This window comes from Ambystoma mexicanum, chromosome 3q, assembly GCF_040938575.1.
Source record: "Ambystoma mexicanum isolate Mex_15411 chromosome 3q, UKY_AmexF1_1, whole genome shotgun sequence".
NCBI classification, from domain to species: domain Eukaryota; kingdom Metazoa; phylum Chordata; class Amphibia; order Caudata; family Ambystomatidae; genus Ambystoma; species Ambystoma mexicanum.
Window position 1 is genome coordinate 221,365,066 of NC_090926.1, and position 18,299 is coordinate 221,383,364.

Genomic DNA, 18,299 nt, shown 5'->3' on the forward strand with positions numbered 1-18,299 from the left:
ATCAACAAACAAGGCAGGACTAATTCCCAAAGTCTATCCACACTGGCGCAAAAGATATGGAAATCGAGCTTCCACAGAGGGGTTCATCTCCATTCCCAACATGTTCGAGGGGAACACAACTGCCTAGCAGACACACTAAACAGAAGAACAAATCAACTCTCAGATCACGAGTGGGAGTTGCACTCTGACATTGCAGTTACGCCTCCAGGTTCCTGCAGAAGGGGAACACACTGTGGACCAGTTGGTCAGGGATATTGCATACACTTTTCTTCCGACCCCACTCTTGAACAGAGTAATCCACAGGCTGCACCAGGAGTACATAGCAATTATTGTAATAGCTCCAATATGGGCACAACAGGCGTGCTACTCCCACCTCCTCAAAATGTCCATTTGTCCCACCGATGAAACTAACATGCACTTACAACATGTTGTCACAGAACCGGGGGAAAACACTACATCCTCAACTAACCAACTTAGCAGCTTGGCTCTTGAGGTCGTGGAGTTTGGACACCTTAATTTGCCTGACAGATGGGTGCAGATATTAAAAGAAGACCGCAAACCAAGCACAAATCACTGATACTTTAACAAATGGAAAAGGTTTGTTGTGTGGTGTGGAAGGTTGAATATCAACCCTATTGAGCATACACAATCACATATAGTGCACTATCATGTTGGACTCAGTTTTATTCTTTAATTCATTAAAAGTTCAACTAGCTCCACTATCTGCATATACAACATCCCAAAGCAAGATTTCATGATGGAAGGTTCCAATTGTTTAAGCCTTTATGGTCGATGTAACACAACGTTATCCTCCAATTGCAAACCCACCTCCAGGTTGGGATTGAACGTTGTCTTAAACTCATGGGGTCACCCTTTGAGCCAATGCACAAAGCAATCCTCAAAGATCTCACTTACAAAACTGTTTTCCTTTTAGCTATTGTGTCTATTTGAAGGGTAAGTGAGCTTCAAGCTTTATCGGTGTTGGAACCTTTTGTCACAATACATAAAACTAGGTGGTTTTTAGAACGCGTCCATACTTCTCACTAAAGTACATTTCTAAGTTCCATGTTACCCAATCCATTGAATTGCCTGCTTTCTTTCTAAATCCCCAGAACTCTAGAGAAAGCTCTCCACACACTAGATGTGCGTAGAGCAGTCATGTACTACTTCAACAAAACCCCTTTGGAAAACTGGCCAGTTCTTTGCATCTCTAGCAGCCAGGAGAGAGGGAGATCCTGTCTCAAAGGCGGCTATTGCAAAATGGATTGTAAAATGCATTCAGCAGTGTTACACATTAGCAAACAAAGCACTACCATTCACACCAAGGGCTACACATGCCACAGTGGCTACTTTAGCATTTATTGGAAATATACCACTGGAGGCTGTCTGCATGGCTGCAACTTGGAATTCAGTTCACACTTTCGCACAGCATTATTGTGTAGACACACAGGCCAGAAATGACTCGCAGGTGGGACAGGCAGTATTGAAACATTTATTTGTCTCAGTTCCTTCTATACATCCACCACCATAGTCTGGCACTGCTTGCTAGTCTATGCAAAGCATGTGATTCTCAGTAGATCCACAAGCCACAGAAGACAAACATTACATACCTGTTATAGTATTTCTGATGCTTGTATCTGCTTAAGTTCACATGTGCCCACCCATCCTCCCCTTGTTGGGAATACAAAAAACACAGACAATAAATCTGTTTTTAGTGTTTTTCAACACGGTTCATCTCATTCAACTTTTTCACTATACACTTCATGCAACCTCAGGTCGGAGAACAAAATAATAAACTGAGGACCTCTTTGCGTAAAGGATCATGGGTACAGTTCACCTCATTATAGCAATAGTATTACAGACACGCTATGTTGGCGTCCCTTTTCAAAATCTAAAAGAAATCGTGCAATGCTGTGCACCAACCACTAGATTTCGGCTTATGCAAAACATGTGAATCCAAGCAGATAAAAGCATTAGAAAGATGATTACTGTTATGTAATGTTTGTCATATATTTTTACTTGTCTATAATACCCTTACCTTAATCTCACCTGTGTTATTAAATAAATATGTGAATAATACTTGTAGGGACAATCTCTTGCATGGCAGCTCCTTGTGTATTTTAACTAGGTCACATCATGCTCCTGATCTTCTTATTCTAGGCTTGGCTGCTTAGCTGCTCTACCAGTGAGAGTTTGGTTTGACTTTGTGTAAATCTTACAGGTCCCCTAAAATAGTCTTCCCAGAACCCTACCCCAACACTGTTTCTGAAAGAAACCCGAAAAAGCAATTGCCATGCAACATTCTGCTGCCAGAACAAAAAACCTACCCACTATAGGAACTATGTATATATTGATAAAGCTAAGGCAACTGGGGTTTTAAGAGAAAGACAACAATAACAATAATCCAATTGTTTCCGTCTTACAGGTGCCCCCTGAGAAGCTCAAACCTTCAAGAAGAGGAAGGAGAAAAAATGCCAAGTAAGTGTAAATGGGTACTGGCAGGGGACCAGATACGATTTTGAAGTATTAGTTCACACCCCATCTTTTGTAGTTGGAACAAATATGCTTTTAGAGCAGGGGAGTTGCTAAGTCTGGAAAAGACCCGGGGCTAAGCTGATGTCGGAACTATTGGGGCTGAGGGCTAGCTAGTCTTTTGGCTTTAGCTCCTGAGATTCTATCCGGGGCTACAACCAAAAGATCGGGGGCTATAGCGCCGTTAGGCCCCCCCCCTAGCAACGCCCCTGTTTTAGGGTTTAAACAAAGTAATTCCCATTCCCAGTGATATTATTTATAGTCAAGTACATTATATATATCAAACTCAAATAAAAAACTTTGTTAGCCATACTTGTTTGCACCGAGTGCTTCATGCAAAGTGAAAGATGCATCCCTCTCTCCGCCTCACTCTCTACCCCTTTCACTCTCATCCCCTATCTTCCCAATCTCTCCCTTCAGCTCTCTCTCTCCCACGCCCCCTACTTCTTTCTCTCTTCCCTTTCATTCTCTCTTCCTCTCTCTTCCCCTCACTCTTCCTCTTTCTCCTTCTCATATATATTCCTGTGACATGCTAGTCACCCTTTGGTCTCTCGCCATCATACTCTTATTTTACATTCCTTGTTGAGCCCCATTTCTTTCACTTGAATCACTCTGCTCTCAGTGCCACCTTAGAGAGCTGCAACATTGTATGTGTAGTGGACATGTTACAAATAGCCAGCACACCATACATTTTCATAGCCAAAAGTCTGATAACTACTTTTGCTTTTAAACACATAATGATTAACATTTTGTTTTTGTCTTTACAGCACCCAAAGGATGAGCACAAGGCTAGATGGTCCTCCATCCAAATGGGGCAATGCCGATCCAGGCAGTGTTTCAAATGTAAGACTCAAACCTCTAAAGCTTCCCATCGTCATAACTTTTCAATGATGTTCCTTTGATCAATCATTAATTATAATATTTTACTCCTCATGCATTGAACCCATGTACTTTCTTTTAGGAGGGCAAATAGTGTGTACAAGTATCTTCCCTCGAAGTCCTTTAGGATGTTTGTGCGCTCTCCCTTTATCATTCAGCCTCTTCCTTCTGAACATATCAATAGGCCCTCATGAAGAAAAAAAATACTTTTACCAGTGGTTCTACGAAATGGGCGTCTTCACTTTCATAAACTTTACAAAGTATCCCAGTGTCTGAGACCTCAGGGCACTCCCAAAGACAATTCATACATTAAAGCATAGAGACTTACAGTGCAGGGAAAACATGTTACTTGGAGTAGTAATATGTAGGATATAGTTTGTTCCAGTACAGGAGCCCTAACACATTTTAAGAGGCAGATAAGGGTGCGCAAAGCAATGTGTTTGCTAGACATGGCGGCATCTTGCATTTACCTGGTACCTCACATGCACCTGTGCATGCAACCCATGCAGGAGTGGGTGGCGAAAAAGTGGTCTCAGGTGAGTGGTCAGTGGGACGATCTAGTGGTCGTTTCGCCAACACTAGTACAAAAACCTTTGCTGGTGGACAAGAGAAAATCGGTGGAAGGGGAAACCCTTCTACGACCCGGAAGTACACGCGATTGTCACTACGGGCGCCTCACTCGCTGGGTGGGGGGCTCATTACCTTCACCACACAGCTCAAGGTCTGTGGTCTCATGCGGCAGCACAAAACCGCATCAATCTACTAGAACTACTGCCAGTATTAAAGGCCCTTCAGGTGTTCGAGTCTCACCTAGCGAACCAATCCATGCAAGTCCTGACAGACAGCACTACAGCAATGTTTTACATCAACAAACAGGGGGGCAGACGTTCTCCAAATCTCTCCAGGCTTGCGCAACAAATTTGGAAATGGGCACTCAAATGGAAAATATTCCTATCGTCGCAGCACGTTCCAGGGGAACTCAACTCTCTCGCAGACTCATTGAGCAGAGATCCCCTACCAGAAGAACACGAGTGCCAACTACACGCAGGGGTCGTAGAACACCTCTTCTCTCAATGGGGTTTCCCCACAATAGACTTGTTTGCTACAAGCGAAAACAGGCAATGCTCAGACTTCGCATCCAGGTTCCCCCAGCCATGCTCCAAGGGGAGCACCCTATGGATGAACTGGTCAGGGAAATTTGCTTACGCTTTTCCCCCAACACCCCTAATGACGAAGGTGGTGAAAAAGATCCACAAGGAACAGGTGACACTCATCCTAGTTGCTCCTATGTGGGCAAGACAACCCTGGTATCCACATCTGTGCAAACTGGCGATATGCGATCCCATCAAACTCCCATACCCGTACAATCTGCTCACTCAGCACGAGAGACTAACAGTGCACCCTCAACCTCACTCAATGAACTTGCCAGCATGGCTCCTGAAGTCATAGAGTTTGGACATCTTTATCTGCCACAGGGATTTATGGATATCTTGAAGGAATCAAGAAAGCCTAACACTAGGCACTGTTATTTTGACAAATGGAGGAGATTTGTAATTTGGTACCAGTCTAAACAAATTAACCCCATAGAATCTACTACTTCCCACATTCTAATTTATATGCCCCACTTGCTAGATGCAGGGTTAGTATTCCACTTTTTACAGGTCCACCTGGCGGCTTTGTCAGCCTATACCACATCCCACAATAAGGTCTCATGGTGGAAAATACCTGTCATCAAAGCATTCATGGAGGGAGTAAAGAGACTCCGTCCTCCAATTTCAAACCCGCCGCCAGGATGGGATCTCAATGTTGTACTTGCTAAGCTCATGGGACCCCCTTTCAAGGCCAATGCACAAGTCTAGTCTCAAACACCTGACTTACAAAACTGCCTTCTTATTGGCTATCACTTCCATAAGAAGAGTTAGTGAAATACAAGCATTGTCAGTGCAGGATCCTTTTTGTTGTACACAAAGACAAGCTTGGTTTACGTACTCACCCCTAGGTTCTCCCCTAAATTCATCTCTAAATTTCAATTAAACTATTGAGCTGCTGACTTTTTCAGGAACCCACCAGCACAGCTGAGGTAAAACTCCACGCACTAGATGTGAGGAGCGTGGTTCTCTACTACGTATACAAGACCAGACCGCTAATAAAAACAGACCAACTGTTTGTCTCCATAGCACCAGGCAGAGAAGGTGACAGCATTTCAAAAACTGCCATCTCCAGGTGGATAGTCAGTTGTATACAATTGTGCTATTCCCTATCAAACGCCCAGAGCTCACTCCACAAGGAGCACAGGAGCCAGTCTGGCTTTCATTGTAAATGTCCCTCTAGACCGCATTTGCAAAGCAGCTACATGGAGCTCAATACACACTTTCACTCAGCATTTCTGCATTGACACTCATTTCAAGACAGATACACAGGTGCGCCAAGCAGTTCTAAGACATCTGTTCACCCATGAACCTTCTCACACCCCACCACCACCTACACCTTCTAACCCTGCTCGCCAATCTATGCACAACATGTGATCTAAGATTCCACAAGCCTTAGAAGGGATACATTACTCACCATAATCGTATTTCTGATGCTTGTATCTGCTTAGATTCACATGCGCCCACCCTTCCTCCCCTCAGAGAGAAGGCGTATGGATGCTTATGAGCTTATCTGATACATATCTGCTTGGATACAACTGTACTCATGCTACACTTCATGCTACCTCATGTCAGACAAAATAACAATGTGAGGGACCTTGACGCGTGAAGGATCACGGGTACAGTGGATGTCACACTAGGGATAGATAGTATTACTGGCACGCCCTGTCGACGCCCCTTTTTGAGTTTCGAAAACAACTGTAATACTCTGCAGCTTCCACTAGATGTCTGCCTATGCACAGCATGTGAATCTAAGCAGATACAAGCATCAGAAATACAATTACGGTGAGTAATGTATCCCATATATGTGTGCGTAACATAATAAATGTGTATATTTTTCAGTATACAAGAGTGGTATATTTTCCATGGATAAGTTGAGGACTAATTGTACCTTTGTGACCGCCCACTTCTCCCTCCCATGAGTTAATCCTGGCTGCTCTGTCAAATTACCAGTTAAAGAGTGATTTGGCTTCCATTTTTGGGATGCGTGCTCTGCCCCATCACAGGCCTGTGCAAAAATCACCTTAAGCATGGAGGGCTATCGAACAGGGATGACAACAGGTACAGACATGCATAAACTAGATAAAGGTGGCTTAGTGCCATTATGGGTTAGTAGTATACTTTTCAGCATTCAGTGCCTGTATGTGGCATAGCCAAAGTACGCATGGGTTACGGTCCTGGAGGGGTGTGTACAAGGATCTGAGATGCCCGGTCTGCAGCAAGTAAGTAGCTGCCTTTTGAACAGTTCAAGTGATGGGCTGACCCTGATGTTGGTGGAGAGGGCATTCCATAAAGGAGGCATGTTTTGTGAAGGAACGGAATCTGGACGAGGCATGAGGATGGGGGACAGATATGTTGAGAATTGAGGAAGATCCCAGGTGCAAGAGAAAGTTATAGAGAAATGCACTCTGCTGTGAGGTAGTGGTGCGGATACATTTATGGAGGATGAGCAGGGATTTTAAGAGGGCGGTTGTGCATGGAGAGCCAGCCAGCATGGTGCTTGTGTGAAGAGGTAGGGAAAGATCTTGGAAGGTTGTAGAGGGTATATGTAGTAAAGATGAAAATCTTGTTAAGGGGTGAAAAGGAGTATTAGGGAAAGGTTAGTAGTAGGGTAAGTGTTAATATGAAAGCTTTGGTAGAGTGGAAGGTGAGATGTGCTCGGATTTTCCATTTGTCGAGGATGTTGAACTTGGCTATGGTGGCTGATGCCAAGACAAATTGTTTGATTCTAAGGTTGCTATCAAAAGCCAAGGTGTCAAGCCTTATGGGAGTAAGGGAGGTTTAGAAGCAGGAAGAAAGAGTTCAGCATCCGGTATTGTACAGAATTCCAGTGACAAATGGCAGAGATACAGTGATACGTTCAGATAGGGCAGGAGTGAATGAGGGAATGTAGATAATGAGCTTGGTTTCATTGGAGAAGAGTCAATATTGGAAGACAAATGAAGAGAGGGGTTTGTCCAGTGAGGTAGTGTAAAGAGTACAAAGGAGTGTGCCCAGGACTGAACATTGAGGGACACCGACTGGCAGGGTGTAGGGGATGAAGTGTTGGAGTTTCAACAGATTGAGATTGTGGAAGACCAGCCTGATCCGTAAGAAATGTCCAAGTCAACATCAATATCCTTGTCTGAGGGAGGTGAGGGTTAAAAGCAGGGAAGGATGGTCAAACGTGTCAAAGGCTGCAGAGATCGAGTGGTATGAGACTGGAGGACAACACTGTTGAGATGGATTATCAGAATAGGCGCCTACCTCCAAAAGTCAGGTCCGGTTCAAAACAGCAGTAAAACGTTGGTGAGTTCATAGATGTCCATTGAGGGACATCAGCAAAAAGAAAATGTATTAATTATTATACTTTACTAGCAAGCACGTGTTATGTTTTATATAAATGGCAGGGGGAACCTATTCCCTCTGCATTAAAGCAGTGTATCTGTGGGATTTTAATAGAACAAGAAGATCAGCGGGGAGATGCTTTTTCAGAAGAGACCTTTCCCCACATAATGTCTTTGCAAATAGATCTCTTTGAAAGTTGCAACTGAGAACCCTTATTGGTGTTATATACCTCATGACTGGATATATTCAGAATCCATCTCTAGGAGGTGTGATCCTGTGAGACTGGCCGAAGAGATTCCCATTCACAATTCTCCCAATTGATCAGTCAATCACTGAGATCACATACCTTTCAAATAGTTCTGATAGTCCCAAATTGGCTTTTTCAAATCTGATCTTAGCATTAGAGTGTCTGGTTCCCGGAAAATGAGCATTTAGAAATCGGAGTGTGCATATGCTGTGCGCAGCAAGAAGAGATTGTACCAGAAAACAACACGTAAGCATACGATTGGGATCATTAGCATCTGGTTGTTGTTGGGCATTAAAATACCTTAAAGATTCGACTGATGATCTTTATCTGGTTTACCTCAATGGATTCCTGGATGATTCTTGCAAGCACTACATTTCAGCTGTATATCGGCTTATCTCAGTCAGCCTGATGACATTTTTTCATTTTGAAACTTGACTGACAAGACATTTTGATTATTTCCTTTATGTCCTCCTTTCAGGACACCAATTCCTCAGTGGGATTTGAACTTAATTTTGTACTTACTTTCAAACTTACTTTTGGAAATATATTGTGAACAAACTCCAGAATGTCTTTGAAGGCAGGAAGCGAGGGAGGAGTCCAAAACTCTGCAGCCCCTTGTCTTCAGCCTGACTGCAAGAATCATGCGCTTTCATTTTGTAAAATTGTATCTATATTTTGAAATAATGTATTATAAAACTTAGATCAAAGCATGTTTTCGAGCAGCATCTGCTAGATTTTAATGTGTGCAATCTTTCATAAAGGAACGTGGTCTTCAGAACAGCCTCTTCTTTTCTTACTAAGATTTCATCAGAATATATTCTTAACTATGGGATTAGGTTTGTTGTTTCATCCTAGCCTCATAATTCTATGCCTGAAAGGATTTACATAATCTAGAGATGTATACAGCTTTAGATTTCCATAAAGGGGGATTGAAATCATTCAGAAAGTTTGATAATGTATTTATAATCTATGGTGAACCCCTTGCAAAAGTGGCAAATGGCCTCTATTGCCAGATGTCAACATTAAGGTGTAACTTTTTGAACTGCTCAAAGGAATATGCTTCAGGAAAGACCCTTCAAATTGGGCTGTCCTATTCTTGGTGCTGGGTCTTCTGAGCCCATGTATGTCCACGTGAATGCACTCCAAAAAAGAAAGAATTTAAGAAAATTGTATATGAAAATAAGGGGTCTAACATATAGTAATTGTCCAGAACTCAAACTAAAAGTCAAACATGGTTTTAATATCTGCTTTTGGGGTGTCATAAAAACATACATTTTTTGACCTTGACAAACAATGAAAACACATAATCAACAGATGATGAATTGCGCACAATGATTTTACGAAAATTGCTCAAGAGTATGCATAAAGTAAAACAAGAAAATCACATTAAATGAATCCATAACAATACATACAATACATAATGAACTTGTGCAAAACAATCTAAAAGAAAAAGTAGGACTATATTCTTCTTTCAATACATTCCCATGTTTGGGAGGGCTTCGTTTAAGCTTGTGCTTGAAACTGGAGCTGTTTTTTTTCCGCCCACCTCCAATTCTCTCCTATCCTCCAGTCCCATGTAATGATTTATTCAGGTATTGCGGGCCCATAGCCTTAATGTTTGCCTCAAGCTGTTGATCCTAATGTGCTCTAAGTTTGATAGGAGAGATTGTTAAAACCTATATTCTGCCTTTGTTAGTGCAGAGAAGGTTATCTGGTTTCTTCGTTAGTCCTGTAGTCTACCTATGTTGGTGCATAAAGGGTTGTCAGGGTCTTACTTTAGCCAACGTGATAAATAAGGAACATGCCTGGTAAATTGTTCAGGAGCTATGGACTCCCGACCACCTTGTCCCCAAGATGATCACGTTTCAGCTGTCTGTAGACGTTCTGTGCATCGTTCATCAGGGCTCCCAGTTCAAGACCCTGTAAAATGGACAGTGTAAAGAAGACGCTGAGAACGTGAGAAATCAGGTAAGTGCCTTAAATGCCAACATCCAGTCTCTTCACAGCTCGCCCCCCCTGTCCCAATCTAGAATAATTACAACACAGTAATGGGCGGTCTGCAGATTTCTCGGACTTCACGTTCATTTGTTCCAGGACAAAGGTAGCATTATGGGCCTACAGAAACATGCATCAGTTATAGAGATCGGACGTCTACACTTGATGGAAGCTATTCCTGCCAATAAATGGATTTGGCCAGGAAGCTTTAAACAAACTTTTGCTTCATCGATGTCTAAGGTGCGCGGTATAAATCAAAATAACATAGCTTATACGGTCTCAATCACCCAACAAAATCAAATTCCCAAGCAGTTGGGAAAGGAGAGTGATTAGTATAAGAAAATATATAATTTCATGTTGATTCCAAGTCCTTTCTCTTCCCCCCCAGAAAAGTTAGATAAACATGTAGAAATTAAGGGGTTCAACAGTTGGTCATGTATACGTGTCGGCAGGACCTCAGGCTTCGGAAAGGGTACTATTGTATGCTGCCCATTTGTAATCGCACCATCTTTTGGAGAAGTTTTTTCTGGTCCAGCCAACGCAGCAAGCATGCCCAACAAGTTGTGAATGAATGAATGAAAGCTAGGACTAAGTACTGGAATGATCATGAAGGTCATTTTCTTTTTTTGTTTCACACTCTGGTTTGCCTGTGTATCCTATGATGCAGCCTCTATTCAGTCAGAACGCTACCTCCCTCTGCTTTCTGACCTCATGCTCATCTTTGTTTCTGCAGTGTTTGTCAGAATGTTGCATACTGATTCAAAGTCTCTCTTTCTCCCAGACTGATAGACGCTCCAATACCCGACAGCAAGGACCAGGGAGGCCAGCGAAAAGTTGTCGGCGAAGGATAATTTAGACGTGCGGTGTCCACCTCATCGAGTCTGTCGCCATCGGCAACAGAGCTTCACATCAAGGCACTTTTACGTGGTAGCATAGGATGTATTCTGAGGATTGCAGCCATCTCATGGACATGTCCCAAGAGGACCTCTCGAATGTTGGGCTGGCGTGGTCCAGGGTTGGGCAAGGTACTCTCACCTGCCCTCCACTGCAGCATAGTAAAATCCAGAAAAAAGTCAGTGCACGTCTCTGATGACTGGAAACTGTCACTGAAGATAGCTTCGAAAACGAGGCCTACGGGGGCAGATGCAGAGAGAATACACTAACAAGAAAGAAGCTGAAATTGAACTGAGAACAAATTACCTCTCTCAACGTCCATGCAATGTTTTTTCTCTTTGCTGGGCAGCATGAAGAAGCACTCTTAGTCATCCTGCGTTCCTCCGTCCACTAGAAGCACACCACCATCTGGACCAACAGAGTTCATAGGCTCGCATTTACTTCGGTCATTTCTCATCTGCCCACTTGTTACCTGTCCACAATGCCTCTTTTGTAGGATTGCATTTAAACGTAAGAGTTTCTGCTGCCTTTTCATCGGAATGTTAATTATCGATCCTGTTGCTTTTGCACCGATACAATAGGTCTTTTTTTGTTTCCTTCCATCTACTTTTAGGGGTAAAGACCGTAAGCCAGAAATGTCCCAGTATTCAAAATGTCTTCCTATTTTGTGCTGTACTTATATTAAAATGGCCCTTACTACATATCAGGCATAAGAGACGAGCACTGTTTGTTTGACTAATATGTTTTATTTTAGTCTGTTTGCAAGGATTGGTTCAAATGAAGGCCATATGGAAATGTGGCCCTCCAATGTGTGAGCATCCTCCAACTGCCTATGTGCTATGTTGCTGGTCACATTCTGGCAGATGTTAAACTCTCTGCACAGCATAGAAACCTCACACCCATACTGAGCCGAGGTGCTGCAAAAAACGACTGTGCTGGCACTAGTGCATTTAAAGGGTAGCCTCAACACTCAGGTTCCAGAAAACAATCAAAAAAGCTTGTAAACTTTGTGCAGGTAAATGTGATTCAACTCCCACAAACAATATAGACTTGTTTAATCATAACCGTAAGAGAAAAAAAAAAGAACCCCTCCGACAAAAAAGTACCTCTGTGGGAAGGTATGTTAGAGTTCCCTCCCAAGTCCCTGGAGAAACTGCAGTTTGTTCGCAGGACTCTGTTATCTGTATTTCTTTATGAATATTCTCCCAGGCTCAGCTGTGATGAACTAATAACACGTTTATGGGGTTGGTTTGTAGTATCCCTGCATTGAGTGTTGTCCATTTGCCTTTCATCTTGGCCTTGTCAAGGGAACGTAGTAGAGGAAGAGCGAGCATGATGCAATCCCAAGCATACATGCATGGCATGTCCTTGCATGGCATTGGTAATGTAACCCTTCGGGTGACCTTAGGGTATAAATATATGTCTAAAGCCAACTGTTTCGTGTTGAGCTTTGGACGTGTACACACTACTAACGATGGGGAGAGGGTCTTCTTTTTGGCTGCAGCACCTGGCCCCTGGAGTCTGCATTTTAACGGTTTATGTTCCATTATTCTCATGTAACCCTTCTCTGCTGGCCTGGCTTTCCATTGGCTTCTCTGTAGCATGCCTGTGGAAATGGGGCGGACTTTGTTGACCAGAAACGAAACTGGTAAAACATGTCTGCATCATCCATGCTAATTTTTGTATTTATTCAGAATCGAAAACCATAAAGGTCAAATTGTTTTCCAATCGGCTGTCTGTTGCAGAGGTTTTCTCCAGCAGATCTTAAATCGTTGGCATCAAAATATCTATGGGTCTCCATTGCCTTCTGCTAGCACCTTTCATCTTCCACATGATGCACAAAACTAGGGTGCCATGCTCTACTCTGAATTGCACATTTGTGGGCGAACCTTGGCTCCCGTCCCCTCCCTTGCTGAAAAAGTGCATTGCAAGCCCCCTCTAGTGTCTTCAGCAGCGCTGCTCTGAAATGAAATGAGCGGCTGGCATGCCAGTGTCTGCTGTCTATGTTCTGTAGTCATTCAGATATTTTCTGAAATCTGATTTAAGGAATAGAGCGATGATCTGGCAGGTGGGAAGGGAGTGGATAACGGAGGACCTGAACGCTAATCATTGGAAAGGCTCATCTAGGAGTTGAACACCTGTACTGTGCGCTTCGTAATTTAAACCTCTGTTAATGAAATAATCTTTATTTCAAAGAATAAAATAATCTTCATAAAAGAAAGCAGAGCAATGCTTAATGAGTACAAATTAAAAAATGTTAATTATGGAAGGAAAGAAAATCACGTGTATGTGTGGACCTGCAGCGATGTAGTGCATGGATGGTACAGCAAAGCCCCTACGAAAAGCTGAGACCACCTGTTTCTGAGATTCAGCTATCATTAGGTTGCCTGTCTTTTACATTGGCCACACTATATGTGCTCGCCACACTCTGCCCTAAGTCACTAACAACTTGTACAGCATTCCGATGCTTGCATGGCAAGGTCTACCCTTAATAAATACCACTACTAAAATACAAAGTCATCCTATCGGTAGGATGTAGTTGCCAAGCTGCAGTACAATATGGCTGTGACTCGAATTGACAGTGTCAACATTTGCTGGATTAGCAGCAGAGTTTAAGGATTTTCTTTGGACCCCAACATACAAGACGACTTCCTCGATACCGATAATTAGGCACTTATTTCCTTCCTAGATTTTCACATACTAAAATATATATATTTTTTAAAGTACATTGGGCATGATTAAGATAGTTCATGCATAATGGGATCAACTCTTAAATGTTGTTAGTGGTGCGAGGTAAAAGCAATGAAATGAAGTGGCTGTACCCTTGAAAGATGTGCACCATTAATAAGCGTGTGAGTTGCCCTGTTTTTAAATATATGAAAGGGGCTGTTCTAATCCTTTCTGTTCCATCGTGCAGGTGAAACGTTTTCTGTCAAAATTGAGCCACTACAAACCTACTCAAAACAAGCACTCAGTTTAATGTGATCATTTTTGTTTGAACAAATACCACTCTAAAAACTCTACATAGTGGAACATTCCCATTAGTTAGGGCTGCGCTGTTGCAAGTGCATTAAGTTATTGGGGTTGATGCAAAGCAGAACCCGAAGTGGCTAGTGGTATACACGAGATCCTTGTAATGTACTATGCATATTAAGCGTCTGCTTACCCCGTTTTGCAGCCTCAAGGCTGAACGACAGCTTGTATTTTTACCATTTGTTTTTTTTAGCATCCTTCTGTTACCCTTTACAAACTGCGTTTCCCCTGAGTATGCACCCTGCTTTTAATCAAGAGGTGTATGGTCTACTTCTTAGACATCACTCGCTAGGTGTTGGAATTTGAAATCCTGTTATCCAGAAGCTGCTTCTTACCTCGACACAAGTGGATGCAAAATACAGGGAACTTGCCTACTTTGTGGTGTTGATTGGGGGAAAAGGTAATTTAATCGGTTGTGGCCAACAAGCAAACAATCTGTAGTTCAATTCTTGCTTTCTTTTTAGTAGAGGTCTGAGGCCATGTGAGCAACAGCAGTTAAACACCAGGGTGCATCGGAGGATACTTTTGAATGTTAAAACAGAAGCCAGAATGTGTGTAAAGGACTTTTCTTAATTATAGTATTGTCTCTGATACTTAAAGAAATGACAGTGGTTTCCATCTTTGACCTCTCCCATTGCAATACAGTGGATGTTCAGTGACATTAGGGTACAGTTCACTGGTTAATCTACTGCTGGAAATATATTAACAATGTTAGTAATGGCCAGATTAATCATCTTGTTTTCCCCATTGCATGCAAATTAACAAGTAATGAATGTGCACCATCAATTAACCAACTTAAGTTGTTAGCGACCTCACTGACTTCAAAGGAGTATATAAGTAGATGAATTTATGGTAAAAGAAAAATCTCAGTAACGTATAATGTATTTAAAAAAATATACTAGGTAATCGAATATTTCTATGGCTTCCCTAAGCAAATAGCATTTCTTTGTTGGTATAGCAGAAGGGCTCCTCTTTTAAGTGAGTAGGAAAGGCAATGCCATCTGAAGTCCCTCACATTAATGTGCAGCCTGGAAGAGAACTTTGCCAGGTGTGTCTGCTTCCTTATGTCCGCGAATGCAAAATCAGTTTTGTGAAAAGTCCTTTTTTCTTTCAAGGTGTACAAGACAAAAAAACAGCTTTAGTCATCTTACTGTAATCGAGCAACAATTCCTAACCAAAATTCTCAGTCGACGGATATTTATGTATATAAATAATTATGCAAAAAAGTGTGTAATCGGTTTGTAAATAGTGTACATTTTATTGGGCATCTATAAAGTCGAAAGTTTTTTTTGTTTTTACCAACTTTTGCCTTTTCATGTAAGATATGTTTTTTCTCTTGAGTTTTTAAATATTTTTTTGTAAAAACAAATGTAAAACATTTACAATTGTGAATTGTATCTTTTATATGGGCGTTGACGTTAATTTAACAGATGAAAATATTTTTAAACTAGATTTTTGAAGTTGCTATTTCTTTACTGATTGTTTTTTGGGGAGGGGAGGCTGTACTTTTTTTGTATCAAGTTTTTAAAAATGTGTGTTTAAAAAAAATCTTTACAAACTAAATGTTTCACTGTTTTAATTTTCTGCTGTAATCCACATTAGTAGTTTGTTTATGTTTGTCAATTGAAGGAACAGAGATGATTGTTGTGGTGAATCTCCCTGGACCCCACTCATGAATCACTGTGGACTCATCCACTGCATTTGGTGGATCCGTGGGAGCTTGTGTGGGAATTAGAACCTGCAGAAGGATTTTAATGAGATTGTGTTCTTGTGTGATTGGGGTAGTTGGGTGAGCATTTAGGAGAGTTCCTAAGCGGAAAGCGAGTTTGGGCTCCTCTTAAAGAGAATGGAACTTCCCATTTCATTTGTGGGTTAGGTTTAACTTCAGGAAGGAGAGGCAGAGCTGGTCCACAGGAGCTAGTGTTTTTGAATAGAAATGAGCAGCAATTCTTTTTCTTTTTTTTTTGCCAGGGAGCAGGATTGTTTGTTGTGTGAAACCTTTTTATATTTGAGGGAGAATCTTATTTCTCATAGTTTGTCAAGCCGTCTTGGTTTGGAACATATGGTTGCTTTGGGACTGGGAAGGATAACTGGGATGTGGGGGCAAATCACCATTATAAGTTGGGCTCCACCTGATGCGATGGCTAAGGGAACTGTATAGAAGCTTCACATCTCCCCATCCCAAACCCTGGAATGTTGATCCCAGTGTCAGTATCACAGCAGTGACAGCAATGAGAAGCACAGGCATGTTTTTTCCCAACTTGTGGAAAACAGTGAGTGAGCACATACCAATGCAACCACGTTACCAGCAGCTCATCGTACAACCTAGTTACAGGCTAGCGACCCTGCTGCATTAGATAACCCATTAACAGCAGTGAAGAGGCTGCAGATATAAAAATGTGGAGAGTGCATAGCAGGTCCACAGGAGGTAATGCGACCAGTAGAACTCCTTGAGAGCGTAGAGTGTTTCAGTGGGAGTAAAAGGGGTGCATTTGCCATAAGAACCCTTGTTTGGTTACAGGAGCAGAGTTCGCAATCTGGGCAGAACACGACCACTGTGAAGATCACTGAGGTCATTGGACACATAAGGGATAACAAGCGCCAGTGCTTGCACTCGCCCTGGACCCGCGCACAGCCCTCAAGTTGCACAGATTCCACTACGACGCAGCAACCATGAAGCAGGGGAAGAACTTACCAGAAATACTGGGAGATGACTGCAACAGCTCTACTAAGGCTGACATTTGCCTCCTCTGAGGAGAAATTCTATCAATTAAAAACCAGCATGACTGAGAAGGTCACTGACTTGCAAACCAGAATGGTTAAAGGAGAGGACCGGATCGAAGCCTTAGAGAACAACCAATTGTCAGGTGATCTTGCGGCGATGAACAGCGAAGCCCGATTCCTGGACTTGGAACGAAGAGAGAGGGACGTAGAATTGAAGCTGCATGATCTAGAGAACGAAGAACAAACCTATGCATAATGGGCCTAAGTGAGAAGCTGGGAGTAACCCCAACCTCGGAGAGTCGAGTAAAGGCCCTAGTGATATCACTGTTCGACCCCACGGAAACACCCACTTCGAATTTAACAGGACACATAAGAGTGGGAGGCCCAGCGAATGGGCCGAGATCGGTTCTCGCAAAAACAAAATATATATATTTCAGCCAAAAACACAACATTTTGCAGAGGGCGAGATAGAAAAAGCCTATTGACTTTGAAGGATCCAGTGTTAAGATTTTCTGGGACCTATCGGCTACTACACTTAACAAGCGAAGAAGCTGCCGCCCACTGACGACCTGGCTACAGGAGCAGGAATTCACTACCAATGGTGGTTCCCTTTTTCATTGAGCTTCGAACATGAAGTTGAGGGCTGGGAAGAGGAAGCCCGAGGAGTTCTGGAGAGCCTCCAAGCTGTAGCGCAAGGAACTGACAGAGCCAAAACTCGATTGCCCAGGGACCCTATGCACAAAACCACGACCTCCTTGCTGCGAAGAGGCCGGACTCAAGGTACCAGGAAGTATAAGCAGTTCAACACACCTTGAAAGCTAGGTCTCTGAGGAAATGATAAGTCAATGTAGTTTTTTTCATTGGTAGTTATGTTTTCCAGTTGCTAACGAATTGCTTGATTTACTAATCCGGGAAAAACAGGCTCAAGTGTTTCAACAAGTAATGGTTGATCCACAAGATTTGCATGGCTGTGTGGGAATAAAGTTGCGGGGTGCTTCCACCATTAGTTTAACAAAATGTTTTATTGGATTTTTTGCCTGGAAAGGGGCCTCTGAAGTGTGGCCCTTCTTATTTTAGGGCGTCTCAATTCAAGAAGAATGCCAAAGATGGCATTTTTCCTGGGTTGGTGAAAGGGGAGGGAGGGGTACACTTCAGAAGGGTAACCAGACACATCTCGATACCATTGGGGTCAGACCGAATCATCCAAACGCATGTGCAAACCACGGTTTCTGTGTCCCAACGATTGCAGAGATAAAGTGGACACGCCAACCAATATGGGTTGGGTTACAATGCAACAATTGGAAAATCACCATGACATTACTTGATGGGATAAATTTGGGGTCCCTCAATGTCAAAGGCTTAAACTCATAGCAAAAACGTTCTATGCTGGCAAGGGAATTTAAACTTTTCAAACTGGATGTATTGTTTGTGCAAGAAACAAAATTTGCATAGGGAAAAGAATTTCAGGTCACAGGTAGAGAGATAGGAGGTATACTATGGGCCTCTGGTGGGCATAAGAG

At 42.5% G+C, this 18,299-nt stretch overlaps 1 protein-coding gene across 1 annotated transcript in view; it reads left to right on the plus strand.

The window, feature by feature from the left end:
• Positions 1 to 15,618, plus strand: part of MBD6 (methyl-CpG binding domain protein 6) — a 489,030-nt gene extending 473,412 nt beyond the window's left edge. Inside the window, exons 12-14 of the mRNA XM_069653591.1 lie at positions 2,426 to 2,478; positions 3,300 to 3,375; positions 10,910 to 15,618. Coding sequence (XP_069509692.1) covers positions 2,426 to 2,478; positions 3,300 to 3,375; positions 10,910 to 10,984 — 204 coding nt within the window. The 3' untranslated portion in view covers positions 10,985 to 15,618. The remainder of the gene's footprint in view (positions 1 to 2,425; positions 2,479 to 3,299; positions 3,376 to 10,909) is intronic.
• The last annotated feature ends 2,681 nt before the right edge of the window (positions 15,619 to 18,299 follow it).